Below are 16,279 nucleotides of genomic sequence, written 5' to 3' on the forward strand. Positions count from 1 at the left end.
TATAGTTTTTTTTTTCTATTGTCATCAGAATTTTTTTAATTAACACATGTGAGCATTTGTTTATAATTATTTTTAATATATACTATTGTTTTATTATTTTGTGATGATGTAAAGTTAATAATTGTCGATGAAAATAATTAAGAAAAAATAATTGCTTTGGTGTATTTGTGCCTAGAGTTACAACAACGATAAAATCACATAATTTTTAAATAATTATCGAGTGATAATTTTTATTTAAACTAACATTTATTTATTTTTGCATGTAAAATGTGAAATTTTTATTTTATAAATTAATATTTAACAAGTTTTAAATATTAATAATAAATTGAATTTTATTATTTTAATTTTTGCTAACACTTTTTGTTTTCTTTTTTTATTGTTGTGAGGTAGACGAGTATATTCTCCAGGCAGCTTTTACTTATTTTTCAAGTAACGCTCAATAATTAACTCAAAAAAAAAAAAACCAATTTAAAAAATAAACTTTTTTTAATTATTAAAATTACCATTTAAATTATATATCAACTTCATTAATGAATTTGAAAAAAAAAACAAAAAAAATTTCAAAACACAAATCAAGACAAATACACCAACAATATGTAACTATTTTTTTTTGTTCGAAAAATTAAATTTAAAACTGCGTTTATTTTATTTAAAATAAAATAATTATTTTATATTTCAAAAAAAAAAACCCTATTTGCTTCATTTAATATTGAATACTGTTTATTGTAAAATTTATTTATTCACTCAATAATTTTTGTATCACTCTTTAATTACTGAAAATCATTATGACTAAATTTACCTTTTTGTATTTTCTTTATTATTTTACGATTTATTTATTCATTTATTAAATATATTTAAATTAAACTAGAGGATCATTATCCAATTCCATTTCTTCAACAGTAATATAAAGACCTTCCTCTTCATATGTCGATTCATGCTTAGCAAGAACTTTCAACAATGGACGAAGTTTCATCCACCATTGATAAGTTGGAATACGATGACTAAAAATAAATGAAAAAAAAAAAAAATACAATTACCAATACATAAATAATAATGATTAAAATAAAATTAAAACTTACTCGTAATCAGTATGATCATTGAGTTCAGAAAATGGTGTATATCTGTATTGTCGTTTAATGATACCAAGCATAACAGCAGTATCAGGTGTATCAGCAATAGTAATACCTTCACTATCAGTATGTTTTTTTAATTGTTCACTAAACCATTCAACAGCTTTAGCTCCCATTTTAGTACCCAAATTACGATCAAATGGTGTTGGTGAACCACCTTGTTGCATATGTCCAATGATATTTGAACGACAACTAAATAAACCTTTTCCTTCTTCACTAAATAAACGTTGCATAAAATCAGTATTATAATTTAAATTTGAACTTTCATTTCTCAATATTAAACCACGTTGTACACCCTCTGACATTTTAGCAGCCATTGCAACAACATCTTGATTTAAATCTTTAATATTAAATTTTTCTTCAAATATATATGCTGCATCAGCACCACCAGCAAGACCAGCAAGTGTTGCTAAATAACCACAATAACCACCCATTGTTTCAATAATAAATACACGTCTTTTAGTACCTTGTGCTGATTGACGTATTCTATCACATATTTCAGTTATTTCATTTAATGCTGTATCACAACCAAGTGAAAATTCAGTACCAGGTACATTATTACTAATTGTTGCTGGTATCATTGCAATTGGTATTTTAAATTCTGGATATTTTTCACGTGCTGATAAAAATGTTAAACCAGTTTGATAGCCTTCAAATCCTCCAATCATTAATAATGCTTGTATACCAAATTCTTTGAGTCTTGTTGCTATTTGTGGTAATTGTGCATCTGTTGGTGGTGCACGTTTTGTACCAAGATAAGCACCACCTTGTGCAACCCAACCAGTTACTGATGACCAATCCATTAATTTTAATTTACCAGCCATTAAACCCATAACACCATCACATATACCGTATACTTTGTCACCACGATATATACAATTTCTAACAAATGAACGAACAGCTGCATTCATACCACATGATGGTGAACCAACGTGCATCACTGCTAGGGTATAATGATCCTGAAATTAAACAACTACATCAAGTACACAATAATATTGCTATTTTTTTCAATTTTTTTCATATGATTATCAAGAGAACTTAATTGTTTTAGTCTTTAGAAATTTTCTATAAATTTATATTGTTAAAAATTTCGAAACAAATAAAATCTCTTGACATTGAGTTATATAAAATAATAAATAATTAATTTTTGATTGACTTACTTGACCACACATCGTGTATTGCTGGCAAGCAGAAAAAAAATTTTTTTTTTTAGTTTGTTAGAAGAATAATTAAAAGCAATTGTTTTTATAATTAAAAAATATAAAAATATAGTTTAATAAATTGCTAATAAATATTTATTAATTAATGGCATATTTTAAAATAAATTATTTATATTTTTTCATATTTAAATAAGAATAAAAAATTCGTAATAAATATTTATTAATCGGTCAAATTTATTAAACTATCTTTTTATTTAAAATATATATTGTTTTTTGTTTTAATCACCATTTATGTTATTATTACCTTTGTAAATATGGGGGTGTTGGGTTCCTGTAGTGCAATAAAATAAAAATCAACCCAAAGTTAGTTAAACAATCGAAAAAAAAAAGGAAAAAAAAAATTATTTAAAATACAACATTATGTTCTATTAATAGAACATTTAAAAAAAAATGCTAAGCTAAGCTAAGCTATGAAAATTCCAGCAAAAAGGAATTTAAAAAACAAAATAAAATAATATGATAAATAAAAAATTAAAATAAATTACCTTGACACCTTCAAGCACACCAATAGGTGCCTTCAAACGTGTCAACATTTTGTAAGTTTCCAAATTACGTGCAAAGCCCCTGAAAATAAAAATATATATTTTCATTTAACCTTGTGCTAAATATTATTAAAACTATCAATAGAACAACAATAAAATTGAAACAAAAACAATAATAAAAAAATGATTGTCATGTAAAATAAATACTAAAATGAAAATCTTACTTTCCACGTAGTTGTACAGCAAGATCCCAATTTTTATCAGCCATAGCTTGTGCAACAGCTTTAGTACGACGTACACATTCCATAAGTGGTAAACGAACAGCTTGATTACCATCAAGTGTAACAACACAAGCTTCAGTATCTGGTGTTGCTTCCATTAATGCCATAACAGCTTCAGCACCCATTCTACAACCTAATACTCTATCAAATGCTGATGGATTACCACCACGTTGTACATGACCAAGTACTGTTATTCTTGTGTCTTGTTGTAATTTATCAACAACAACTTGTTTAACTTTATCAGCTGTTATTGGATCACCACTTCTATCAACTGCACCCTCAGCAACAATTATTATATTTAAACGTTGACCAGTCAAACGTTCCTAAATTAATTTTTAAAAAATACATATTTAATTTTCTAATTTAATTAATATATTATCAAAGATTTTTTTTAAATTATATAATCAATTTTTCTTTTAGCTAAATTTAATACAAGTTAATTTAATATTTCAACGTTCAACAAGTTACTTTTTTTTTTTTTCTACTTACTTGAATTATAATAATTTATTTTTGCATAATTTTAAAATGATTTGATGAATGAAATTTTGTTTTTTTTTTAACAAGCAATTAATTCGTTAATTTTTAATTAAATTACTGATGGCTTAATGAATATATTTACTCGTCATTTGAGTTTATTTATATTGAATCAAAAAAATCAATCAGCCATGCCTTTATGTGAAAAATAAAAAATTAGTTTTTATAAATGATAATTATGGCATGATTTTTGTAAAAGTATTTCTTAATTTTTATGGAATTTTATTTTATTTGTTTTTTTGTCCCGAATAAATTTATAGATAGATCAGAAAATAAATATATAAAAAAAAAAAAATACTACTGTTCATAATCGAACCTGCAATAATTTTTTGCAGAGCTTGTTTGGCCAGTCACCTTCAGGTGGCCACTCAGGAATGAAGACAAAGTCTGCTTCTGAACACATAGCTGCTACTAGAGCCAGGTAGCTGTAATTTTATATCGTCATATTCCAAAATTGACAACCGAATTTTTTTACTGTTTGCTTATCTTATTCATTTTTTTTCATGATAAATTAATTAATTTATAACACAAGTTAAATATTATTAATTTCGTTTTCTTCTTAAAACAAAAAAAATGATACCTAAAATATTTCATGATGTAAATCAATTAAAAAAAAAAAGCATACTCATGAATAATTTAAAGGGATAAATAACTAATGAATAAAACTAGTCAAAACAATTAGTAAATTTAAATTAGTAAAATAAACTCAATATTATCCACGATAAAAAAAAACTGGAAAAAAAATTGATATAAATAAAAATTGATTTGACATGCCTGTTCCAATTTTTTACATAATTTTTCAGGCCAATCAGCAGGGGGTGGAGATTCTGGAAAGAATACGTAGTCAGCTTCGGCGGCTAATGCACCAACAATAGCCAGATACCTAGCCAAATTATTATCATTAAAGATATTCTTAATTTAAAGTAAAAAAAAGCCCCGTAAAATTGAAGATAATAATAATTTAAATCAACTAAATATAAATTGTAAATATAATTAAACAACTTACCCACAATGACGACCCATAACTTCCATAATAAATGTACGTTGATGTGAATATGCTGTACTAACAATTGCATCAATACTTTCAATAATTCTATGAAGTGCTGAATCAGTACCAATTGTCATATCAGTACCACAAAAATCATTGTCAATTGAACCAACCATTCCAACAATATGTAAATGTCCATATTTTTCAACTTGTTCAGCAGTTATTTCACCTGTTAATTATCAACAAATTTAGTAAAATAAATCATTTTATTAAAATGTAATAATTAATATACCAGCTGTTAGTAATTCTTTTAAAAGATCAGCATATTCTTCTTTAAATAAATTAGCACCAGTCAATGAACCATCACCACCAATAACAACTAAATTTGATATTCCACGAAGAACAAGATTTTTAGCAGCTTTTCTACGACCTTCACGTTCACGAAATTCTTTACATCTTGCTGATCCAATAACAGTACCACCCTTCATCATAAAAAACAAACAAAATTAGTTTATTTAAAAATGAATAATCAGTTTTTTTTGTTTTTGTATTTACCCGATGAATAATACATGATACTGATGACCATGTTGCTTCAACAATATGTTCACCACCATCAACCATTCCTTGATAGCCTTCTTTTATAAAAAAAACTTTACATCCAAGATATATTCCCATTCTAACAACAGCTCGTACAGCAGCATTCATACCTAATAAATTTACAAAAAATTAATTAACAATTATATAATTAAATAATTAATTAATAATTACCTTGAGAATCACCACCACTTGTAAATACAGCAAGACCTTTGCCTTTGTGACTTCCTGGTCTTATAAATTTTGTTGCAGCTTGTTCATCAGCCATGGTATTTTTAAATGTATCTGCCATGCTCTAAATTAATATTAAATAAATCAAAATTAATTAAATTATAAATAATTAAGCAATTAAACAAATATATTATAATGTTACAATGAACCTTTCTTTTAAATTCAGTTTTTTTTTTACAATGACACTTCATTATCAAAGTTTATAGTTAAGTAACAAAAATATAATAAAATAGTTCATAGTTCAATGTAATAATAAAATAAATATATGTTTTTTTTTAATTTAATAATAATATTAACATTGTACTATAAATTAATTTAGTATGATGCAATTTTACATGCAGATTTACAATGATAAATTAATTAATAATTCCATCATATTTTTTTTTTTTTTGTTTTAAGATTAAATATCACCGTAATTACATCAGCACGAGTGTATTGTAGAAAATTTTTCTCCCCAACGTACGTCATTTGTTTGCTTTTTTCTTGACAACTAAATAGATATTTTTTTTTTATTTTTTATTTTTTTTTTTTAGATGCCAATGAATTTTTGATCAGCCAAGTTCACAAATTTAGACTATATATAAATTTATTTTAACTGTATTAAGTTCAAGGTATGTCAAGCACAATTGATCACAAGTTTGTCAAGTGATGTCTAAAAAAAATATGAAAAAAAAATAAATAAATAAAACAAAAAAAGGAAAAATAAAAAAAAAACAAATAATTATTACAAGTAAACAAATGTATAAATTTGAAATTTTTAAATTAAGTAATTTGATAAGAGAATAGTTAATTAATTAATTATTCAAAGTTCAATGGTAAGATAATTATTGTTAATTATTTTTAATTATGTTTTTGGTAAATATTATTAATCACTGATAATATACACACAAATTATTAAACTCACCACAATAACACTGTGTCAACAATAAAATAAATTATTTATTTAATAAACAAGTAGATGATACTTTTTTTATTTTAAATTAACTTTTAGCTGTCAAAATATCACCTGCACTTGGTTTTGTCGTCTGAAGGTGACCTTAGATTTTGATCATGTACATGCTGAACTCTATAGGTTACAATATCCCCACTTTTTTAATTTTTTTATTATTATTATCCCCCTACTACTTGTTCAAGGACATACCTGTGGCGCCACTCTAATTATTTATAAATTTTATTTTTTCTAATTAAAGCAAATTAATTTTCAAAAGTTAAAATTAATTTAATTTAATTTTTTAATAAACAAATAAATGATTTTTTTTTTTTTTTTTTTTTCATATATAAAAATAGTATTGTTTATTTATAAATTAGTTTTTTTTTAATTTAATTTAATATACAGTATTAATTTAATTATAGTTTATTAAATTCATTTTTTTTTTTTGATGATTGAAAATATTTTTTTTTTGTAATTTTCTTAGTAAAATTGTTTTTAAAATTAATTATTAATTAATTATTGAACAAAATTTTTTATTTATTTTAGTCACAAAAGGGCATAACTATCATGTATATTAATTATTTTTTTAATTGACAATTCTAATTATTATAAAATTATAAAAATTAATTAATTTATAAATTTTTTTTTTATTCTTAAATATACAATAATAATTTAATTAATCAAATAAAAAAAACTAACGAATTGACTTTACACCCATGGTTTTAAGCTTTTTTTTTTTTTAATTTTTAAATTAATAATTTAACATTGTTGCAATTGATTAAAAAAAAAAAAAAATTTCATTAACAATAGTACTCTTTTTCTATCTAACTATAATCCTCATTTTATTTCTTGGAAATTCGAAATTAAAGAAAAAAAAAACCAACAACTTAAGTCTAATTAAAAATAAATTAAAAATAAAATCATAACGTTACAGTTAATTTATTTTTACCATTTTCAATTAATTTTGTAATATATTCTGGTAGTGGATTAATGAATATACGTTGTTGTGTTAATTGTAATAATTGTAATGGAACATTACGACTTTTAAATTCCCAAGATTGTATCATTTTATCATTTTTTAATTTATCATATATCCAAGGTATTTCTGTTGAATTCATTGTCAATAATTCAAACTCTAAATTTTCACTACCAAAACATTTTTCAAGATATTTTCTACGTTCTTTGTGTTGTCGAAAATCAATTCCAGTTTTTCTGTAAATTAATAGCAATATAATAAATTAATTAATAAATAATATAACCAAAATAAATAAATAAAATACTTACTTGTAAATTGGTTGTGAATTTTTAATAATTGGTGTATCATATAAATTTTGATATCTAACACAACCATTTTTTTTCATATGTATTATTTTAATAAGTGAGCTTAAATTTCTACCAGATAAATTTAAATATTTATAACTTTTATATCCTAAACCAGCAACAATTCCATTCAATACATCTTTTGCAATATTTTTTTTAGATATAAAAAAATATCCTTGATGTAAATACAATGCTACAAATATTGGTAATAACTGTTTTGTTTTCTCTTTTTGTTTTAATGATATAAATGTTATTCCTTCATTATTAATTATTTTAACATTTGTTTTAAGCGAATTAATTAAAAATGATTGTGCTATACGTTTTTCCATATCAATATTTGGTATTAATAATTTATCATTTTCATTATCACGAAGTTCATAACCATACCATATTTTTTTTTTTGAGTGTCTACTTATGTCTGTAAAAAAAAAATAATAACAATTTATTATTTTAATTATGTCTTTATGTTATTATTGAATATTACAAATTATTATTTACCAACTGTTTCAAGCTCTGCAAGTCTTTTTCTTAACTCGCTGTCATTCAAATGACATTTCTAAAATTTCAATAAATTAATTAGTTAAATTTGGATGCATTTTTGATTTAAAATTTATATACTTACATTTATTTCATGCTCAATTATTTTAACAGCATCTGATGATGTAAAATGTTGATGATCTTTTATTAATTTTGATTTTATATTTATCCATGATAATTCTGGAAATAATGGCAATACAGCATCTTCAAATTCACTGAATTTAAATTTTTTAATCATTGAACTAATTCTTCTCTGTGTGTTTACTGATGCTAAATCAAAAAAATAAAATAAAATTATTATTTATTGTTTTATTTATTTATTAAGAACAAAAATATGATTGTTTTTGAAAAATAAAAATATCAATATTTACTATAACCTCAAAATGAGAAATTTATATATTTGATTATTTAATACATACCTGGTGGCATTTTTATTTTAATGATTAATTTTTTAAATTGTATTTTATTATTTTATGCTATTTTTAATATTTTATATTATAAAAAATAATTTTAATGATTGTTTTTATTATTTTTTTGGAGCGAATGTTATTTATTTATTTATTTTTTTATATACAATGTAAGTGAAGGCTTGTTTTTATCGATCATCAAGCATTTTCATGTAAACAAGTTTACAGGTTTAAGAGAAAAAAAATAACAAAAAAAAGGGAGAGAGAGAAAGTCAGAAAGTGGGGATAAGAAGCGCCAAACTGGACTACATGATTTAAACCACGATTTGGTAGAACGTGATTTTTGTCACGTAAAAAAGAAAACCGTAGTAGTATTGAATATATAAATAGAATGATTAAATCATTGTTGGAATTTTTAATACGTTTATTGTTTAAAATAAATTTAAATGTTAAAAATTAAATTTACATGAATAATAGATCATTTTTAATCTTAGATAAGTATATATTTTTTTAACCAAATGATAAAATTTTTTTGAGAAAAAAAAAATACATGTGTTAATAGTTGTAAACGTTTGATTTAATTCATCCACGTGCTGCGAAAAAATGCTTTTCAATATAATATTTTTCATTCATATGAGCAGCAGTGAATTGAGGAATTCTCCAAGCTGGATCAACCACGATAAGATTAAGATTATTATGCAAATATAGTTGTTTGATGTTGGTGTCTTTGAATGCATTATTTTCAATATGGCTTATTTTGTTGTATGATAAATCTAATTGATCACATTTAACACCGTCAAAAGTATCGGTTCTAATATTAATTTCATTGTGACTTAAATTTAATAGCTTTATATTTTCAATTCGAGGTAATGTAAATGTTTTATCTTGGATGTCTTTGATTTCATTGTTATTTAATAAAATTACAGCAAGATGTTTGAGATTATTAAACAAATTCATTGGAATAGTAGTTAATTTGTTAAATGACAAATTTAAATATTTGAGATTATTTAGTAAATTAAATACACCAGCTGGAATTGTCATCAAATTGGTTTTGGTTATTGTTAATACTTCAATTTGAGGCATACAAATGAATGAATCTTCGTGGAATTTATCTATTTTACCATTTACATAACGAATGTCAATTATTGAATTTGGTATCATTTTTGAATATAAATTTTGACAAATACCAACAGTATTATTACCAACAATTTCCAGGGTTTTTAGACTTTTGAGATTTATCAATACTTGACTGAGATATTGAATAGTTTCTATGACTTGAATTTTTAAATACTTGAGAGATTTTAGCTTATCAAATAAATTGCTTGTCAATGTTATTGCTCCAACATTCAGAATCAAATCTTCCAAGTTTATCAAACTCTCAAATGATTCAGGATAAATAATAAATTTATGATTTTCAGTATAATGTATTTCTAATACTTTGAAATATACATTTATGTTTGAATTTTGAAATGCATTTCTACCAATTGATGATATTCCAGATAATTCGAGTTTGCTGCTTGGTAATGGAAAATCCGGTGAAAAATCATGTATGATAACGTCGACTGATGATAAGGCATTTAATTTTGTACAAATCTGTAATATACCTTGAATAATACAATCAGTTTGTATTTTAAATTCATCAAAATTCCAAGCACTATAATTTTCAGTAAGTTTATCATTATTTTTTAAGTATAGACACTCAAGATTTGTATTTTTAAATGCACCAGTTTCAATAGACGTTAATTTATTATTCGATAAATCCTACTGTTTACATTCAACACCATAAAATGTATATTTACTTATAAATGTCAATTCATTGTAGCTCAAATCTAGAGTTGATAATATTTGTTTATCAAATGCTTTATCATCGATATTGTTAATTTTATTATTTCTCAGTATAAGTGAATTTAAGTTTATTAATTTTTCAAAAATATTTCGACCAATATGTGTCAATTTATTTGACGACAATGTTAAAATTTCGAGCTTCTCAAGTCCATTAAATGCTCCATTGTCAATAATTTCGAGGCTGCCATTACTAATATCCAGAATTTCAAGTTTATTTAAACAAAAAAAAAATGATGGCCGTAAATTTTTAACTGAACCAATTGCATAGCGAAGATGTACGATATTAAAATCATGATTTTTACATGAATCATGGCAAATATCAATCGTATCATAGTGATTTATTGAAAAACTTTTTAAGTTTGGAAGATTTGACAATAATTGACAGGATTGCATTTTAAAAGATGTCCAAATTCCGGTGATTGAAACTTCAAGTGATAATAAAGATTTTAGATCATGAAAAATAGATTCTGTAAATAAAATTGGCTCTGTTTCAAGTTTTAATATTTTTAGATTCGGCAATCCTGCAAATGAATTTTTACTAAAATTAAATGATTTTTTTGCAGATGAAATTATTAAAGTTGTTATTTGTAAATTATATAATGCATTGTCATTGATTGACATTATTCCATTGTCAATGATATGAAGCTTTTTTGGTTGCCATAAATCGACAACAAGTGATTTAACCGATGTTACTGACCTTAATTCGGATGTTTTGCAAATTTCAAAATACAGATTTTCACTGTAATAACAGGTGATTTTTTTCGTATCTAAAGATTCTACTGATTTGAAAGTAATTGCTTGATTGTTGTTATCTTCTCTGATAGAACGAATTGCTACATCAAAAGCTTGATATTCAAAATATACCATAGTCGTATAATAGTCAATACCCCATGTTAATATATTTAGATCCAAAAATTGATTGTAAAAAAAATAAATTGTATCAACATGTGATTTATTAAATGCTCCATCAGCGACAGCAATAATTTTACTATGTGTAAGATCAATAACACTACATTTAATATTTTTAAAAAAACCTTCTCCAATGATTTCCAATGAATTGTAACTCAAATTGAGCAATGATAATTTTTTATTTTCAATTGTCAATGCTCCATCATCAATTTTATTTATTGAATTATTACTCAAATCAATAATATTCAAACTTTTAATGTTAAATACATTTGCAGGTATGTGAGTCAGTTTAGCATTTGATATCAATGAAAGTGTTTTTAAGTTTTTTAAACCATCAAATGCACCAGACATAATAAAAGTTAAATCACTCTTAGCTATTGTAAAATGTTGAAGATTTTTTAAACATAGAAATGATTGACGAGTTAATGTTGTGATATGAGCACCAGTATATTGAAGTTGTATTATGTTTAGAGAATTATTTTCATCTATTAAATTGCAAATATCAGTATCGTGATGATTTAAAAATTCCAGCTTTTGTAAACTCAAATGGTTATTTAAAATATCATTAAAATATCGTCTTGTTTTACCGGGTAATTGTATTTTCAAATATTTTAACTCATGTAGACCATAAAAAGTATCTGGGTCTATTAAAACTGAGGCTGAATTAATTTCCAAATTTTCCAATTTTTTAAAATTTGAAAAAACAAGTGGTTCAATATGCAATTCAACATCAGCAGCAAAATTAAGTTGTAAAGTTTTAATTGTTGCAGATGATGATAGATTTTCGAATGCCTTATTTTGTAAGATATTAACTTTTTTATTTGTTATTTCAATTTTATCTGGATACGTATTAAAAATTGAATCTTTTTCGTGAAATACTGTCCAATCACCTGACTCACAATTTCTGTAGGCTCCCATAATAGTTGTGTAACAATAGGTTGTCTTTGAAAGAACAAATGAAGTATGTATTATTAATATCAAATTAATTAATATACCCAGAATATCAATATTATTCATTGTGGATATTTTTACTTAAAGCACTGATTTAAAATGTCAATGCATCAGTTCAAACTGTCTGCAGTGGAGATATGATATTTTTTTTTCCGCAACTCAACCTCTTTTTATATAGGTCACTAATCGCATCTGAAAAATATTTTATGCTTTTTTTATAATTATTCATAATCTTTTCCTTGTTCTGTATTTGATAAAAAAATGTTCATGGAATGATGCTTTATTTATTTTTTAATATTAATAAACGTTCGCTTCATTTTACATATTTATTCATCGGCTGGTAGACTTATTTATCAAATATATATGTATGTAGGCTTAGTTACGACACAATTAATTTTGCCAAAATTAATTTTAATTTTCGAGCATTATTTAACTTTTATTGAACTAATGCGATGAGCAAATATTTTCGTCAAAAAGAAGTTAATCTCTATCTGTGACGTATGCTGTTATTCAAATAAAGGTATATTTATACATATATACATATAGATTTGAATTTTGAGTTGAGAACATAAATTTAAACTTTTAGTTTATTTCAATACATTTGACAGATAGAAAATTAAATTGCTAATTCTATATTTATGGTCGTTTATTTGAATTATTACAATAACAAAAAAAAAATCTTTGAAACGAGAAAAATACATAATTATTTGATTGCTTTATATAATTTTTCAACCAAAAAATTAAGATTTGGACAATTAATACGTAATTTTGATAAAATGTAATAACTTATTGATAATCTAAATCTTCTTAGAAATTTTTAACTTATTTGAAACAATTAATAATAAAGCTACGTATATGATGTAATGATTTTTGGAAAAATGAATTTTTCAATGTAACGCAATTATACAACGGATAATTTTTTTATTAAATTCAATTCGCATAATTAAAACTAGAATATATGATAACTATTAGATTAATGAAACAATAACAATATTTCTATTTTTTTTATGTTTCATGTATTGTAGTATTACTATACATATATATATTATGTATTTTTAGAATACAAATTATTGTATTATACACCTTGAAATGTATTATTCTATCAATATGGGAAGTAGAAGATGCAGAAAAAAGTTGAAGCTTTAACAATATCACGAATATTGTTTAATTATATTTCATTCATCTATGTAAAGCTGAAAAATGCTTTTCAATATAATATTTTTCGTTCATGTGAGCAGCAGTAAATTTAGGAATTCTCCAAGCTGGATCAACCACGATAAGATTAATATTATTATGCAAATATAGTTGTTTGATGTTGGTGTCTTTGAATGCATTATTTTCAATATGGCGTATTTTGTTGTATGATAAATCTAATTGATCACATTTAACACCGTCAAGAGTATCCGTTTTAATATTAATTTCATTGTGACTTAAATTTAATAACTTTATATTTTCAATTCGAGGTAATGTAAATGTTTTATCTTGAATGTCTTTGATTTTATTGTTATTTAATAAAATTACTGCAAAATTTCTGAGATTATTAAACAAATTCATTGGAATAGTAGTTAATTTGTTGAATGACAAATTTAAATATTTAAGATTATTTAGTAAATTAAATACACCAGCTGGAGTTGTCATCAAATTGGTTTTGGTTATTGTTAATACTTCAATTTGAGGCATACAAATAAATGAATCTCCGTGAAATTGATATATTTCACCATTTACATAACGAATGTCAATTATTGAATTTGGTATATTTTTGGAATATAAATTTTGACAAATACCAATAGTTCTATTACCAATAATTTCCAGGGTCTTTAGACTTTTGAGATTTATCAATACTTGACCGAGATATTGAATAGTTTCTATGACTTGAATTTTTAAATACTTGAGTGATTTTAGCTTATCAAATAAATTGTTTGTCAATGTTATTGCTCCAACATTAAGAATCAAATCTTCCAAGTTTATCAAACCCTCAAATGATTCAGGATAAATAATAAATTCATGATTTTCAGTATAATGTATTTCTAATACTTTGAAATGAGCATTTATGTTTGAATTGTTAAATGCATTTCTACCAATTGACGATATTCCAGATAATTCGAGTTTGCTACTTGGTAATGGAAAATCCGGTGAAAAATCATGTATTATAACGTCGACAGATGATAAGGAATTTAATTTTGTACAAATCTGTATTATACCCTGAACAATACAATCTGTTTGTATTTTCGATTCGTCGACATTCCAAGCAATAAAATTTTCAATAAGTTTATCGTTATTTCCCACGTATACACTGTCAAGATTTATATTTTTAAATGCACCAGTTTCAATAAATGTTAATTTATTATTCGATAAATCCAACTGTTTACATTCAATACCATAAAATGTATATTTATTTATAAATTTCAACTCATTGTAACTTAAATCTAAAGATGACAATGTTTGTTTATCAAATGTCTGATCATCAATATTGTTAATTTTATTATTTCTCAGTATAAGTGAATTTAGATTTATTAATTTTTCAAAAATATTTCGACCAATATGTGTCAATTTATTCGATGACAATGTTAAACTTTTGAGCTTCTCAAGTCCATTAAATGCTCCATTTTCAATAATTTCGAGGCTGCCATTACTTATATCAAGATTTTCAAGTTTATCTAAACAAGAAAAAACTAATGGCCGTAAATTTTTGACTTTACCAATTGTATAACGAAGATAAACAATATTCAATTTATTATTATTATCATTATTACATGTTTCATGACAAATATCAATTGTATTATGATGAGTTATTACAAAGCTTTTTAATTCCGAAAGATTAGAGAATAATTGACAGGATCCCATATTGAAAGATATCCAAAATCCCGTGAATGATAGTTCAAGTGATATTAAATTTTTTAGATGTTGAAAAACAGGTGATGTCAACAGAATTGAATTAGTTTTAAGTTTTAGAATTTTTAAATTTGGCATTCCTGCAAATGAATTTTTATTGAAAATTATATTCTCTTTGGTAGACGAAATTATTAAAGTTGTTATTTGTAAATTGTCAAATGCATTATCATCAATTGATGTTAATTCATTGTCGTTTATTTCAAGTGTTTGTGGTTGCCACAAATCAACAACAAGTGACTTGACTGAACTTAATGACATCAATTCAAATGTTTTACAAATTTGGAAATACAAATTTTCACTATAATAACATTTTTTTGAGTTTTTTAAACTGATTGATTCACTTGATGTTTTATTTATTTGTGTATTGTTATTATTATTATTATTTGGATTTATTGCTGTGTCAATTAATGTGTAAAATAAATATACCATTGTAGACTTACACTCAAGACACCATAGGAAATAATTATGAGACAACAGCTCATTGTTGAAGAAATAAAGTGTATCAATATGTGAATCATCAAATGCTCCATCTGCTACAAATTTGATTTTACTTTGTGTAAAATCAATAACACTACATTTAATTCTCAAAAAAGTTCTGCTTTCTATATACTCCAATGAATTGTAACTTAAATTCAATAATGATAATTTTTTATCTTTAACTGTCAATGCTCCATTATCAATTTTATTTATTGAATTATTACTCAAATCAATAATATTCAAACTTTTAATATTAAATACATTCAAAGGAATGTAAGTCAGTTTAACATTCGATATTAATGATACTGCCTTTAATTTTTTTAAAACACCGAATGCACCAGGTGCAATGAAAGTTAAATTACTCTCAGCAATTGTAAGATGTTGAAGATTTTTTAAACACATTAATGATTGACGAGTTATTATTTCCATTGAACTACCAGTATATTGAAGTTGTAATATTTTGAGAAGATTATTTTTATTTATTAAATTACAAATATCAATATCTTCATGATTTAAAAATTCTAGTTTTTGTAAATTCAAATGTTTGGTT

General features: G+C 23.9%; 3 protein-coding genes across 5 annotated transcripts; all 3 read right to left on the reverse strand.

Moving 5' to 3' along the window:
- Positions 1–118: 118 nt before the first annotated feature.
- LOC122860758 (ATP-dependent 6-phosphofructokinase) lies at positions 119–6,551 on the reverse strand. Of its 3 annotated transcripts, XM_044164715.1 has the most exons (13): positions 6,365–6,551; positions 5,881–6,112; positions 5,404–5,524; positions 5,191–5,342; positions 4,928–5,117; positions 4,654–4,864; positions 3,964–4,072; positions 3,057–3,436; positions 2,836–2,914; positions 2,595–2,621; positions 2,291–2,311; positions 1,080–2,089; positions 119–1,001 (listed from the first exon to the last, which is right to left on the reverse strand). In XM_044164715.1, the coding sequence occupies exons 2-13, from the start codon at positions 5,926–5,928 to the stop codon at positions 860–862; spliced, it is 2,490 nt and encodes an 829-aa protein (XP_044020650.1). In that variant the 5' UTR covers positions 5,929–6,112; positions 6,365–6,551; the 3' UTR covers positions 119–859. The 3 variants fall into 3 exon arrangements, with proteins under 3 accessions (XP_044020650.1, XP_044020651.1, XP_044020652.1); XM_044164716.1 differs by lacking the exons at positions 5,881–6,112; positions 6,365–6,551 and adding an exon at positions 5,610–5,718; XM_044164717.1 differs by lacking the exons at positions 2,291–2,311; positions 2,595–2,621 and having other exon boundaries at positions 6,365–6,550.
- A 160-nt stretch (positions 6,552–6,711) lies between these two features.
- LOC122860760 lies at positions 6,712–8,827 on the reverse strand. Its single transcript, XM_044164718.1, has 5 exons — positions 8,668–8,827; positions 8,334–8,518; positions 8,210–8,267; positions 7,676–8,129; positions 6,712–7,603 (listed from the first exon to the last, which is right to left on the reverse strand). Exons 1-5 carry the CDS (start codon positions 8,675–8,677, stop codon positions 7,312–7,314), a joined length of 999 nt encoding a protein of 332 aa, XP_044020653.1. The 5' UTR covers positions 8,678–8,827; the 3' UTR covers positions 6,712–7,311.
- Positions 8,828–9,237: 410 nt separating this feature from the next.
- On the reverse strand, positions 9,238–15,204 carry LOC122847808 (leucine-rich repeat-containing G-protein coupled receptor 5-like). Its single transcript, XM_044145664.1, has 4 exons — positions 14,723–15,204; positions 14,249–14,653; positions 10,032–10,309; positions 9,238–9,320 (listed from the first exon to the last, which is right to left on the reverse strand). The coding sequence occupies exons 1-4, from the start codon at positions 15,202–15,204 to the stop codon at positions 9,238–9,240; spliced, it is 1,248 nt and encodes a 415-aa protein (XP_044001599.1).
- Between the last annotated feature and the right edge of the window lie 1,075 nt (positions 15,205–16,279).

The sequence above is a fragment of the Aphidius gifuensis genome, linkage group LG1 (assembly GCF_014905175.1).
Source record: "Aphidius gifuensis isolate YNYX2018 linkage group LG1, ASM1490517v1, whole genome shotgun sequence".
NCBI lineage: Eukaryota > Metazoa > Arthropoda > Insecta > Hymenoptera > Braconidae > Aphidius > Aphidius gifuensis.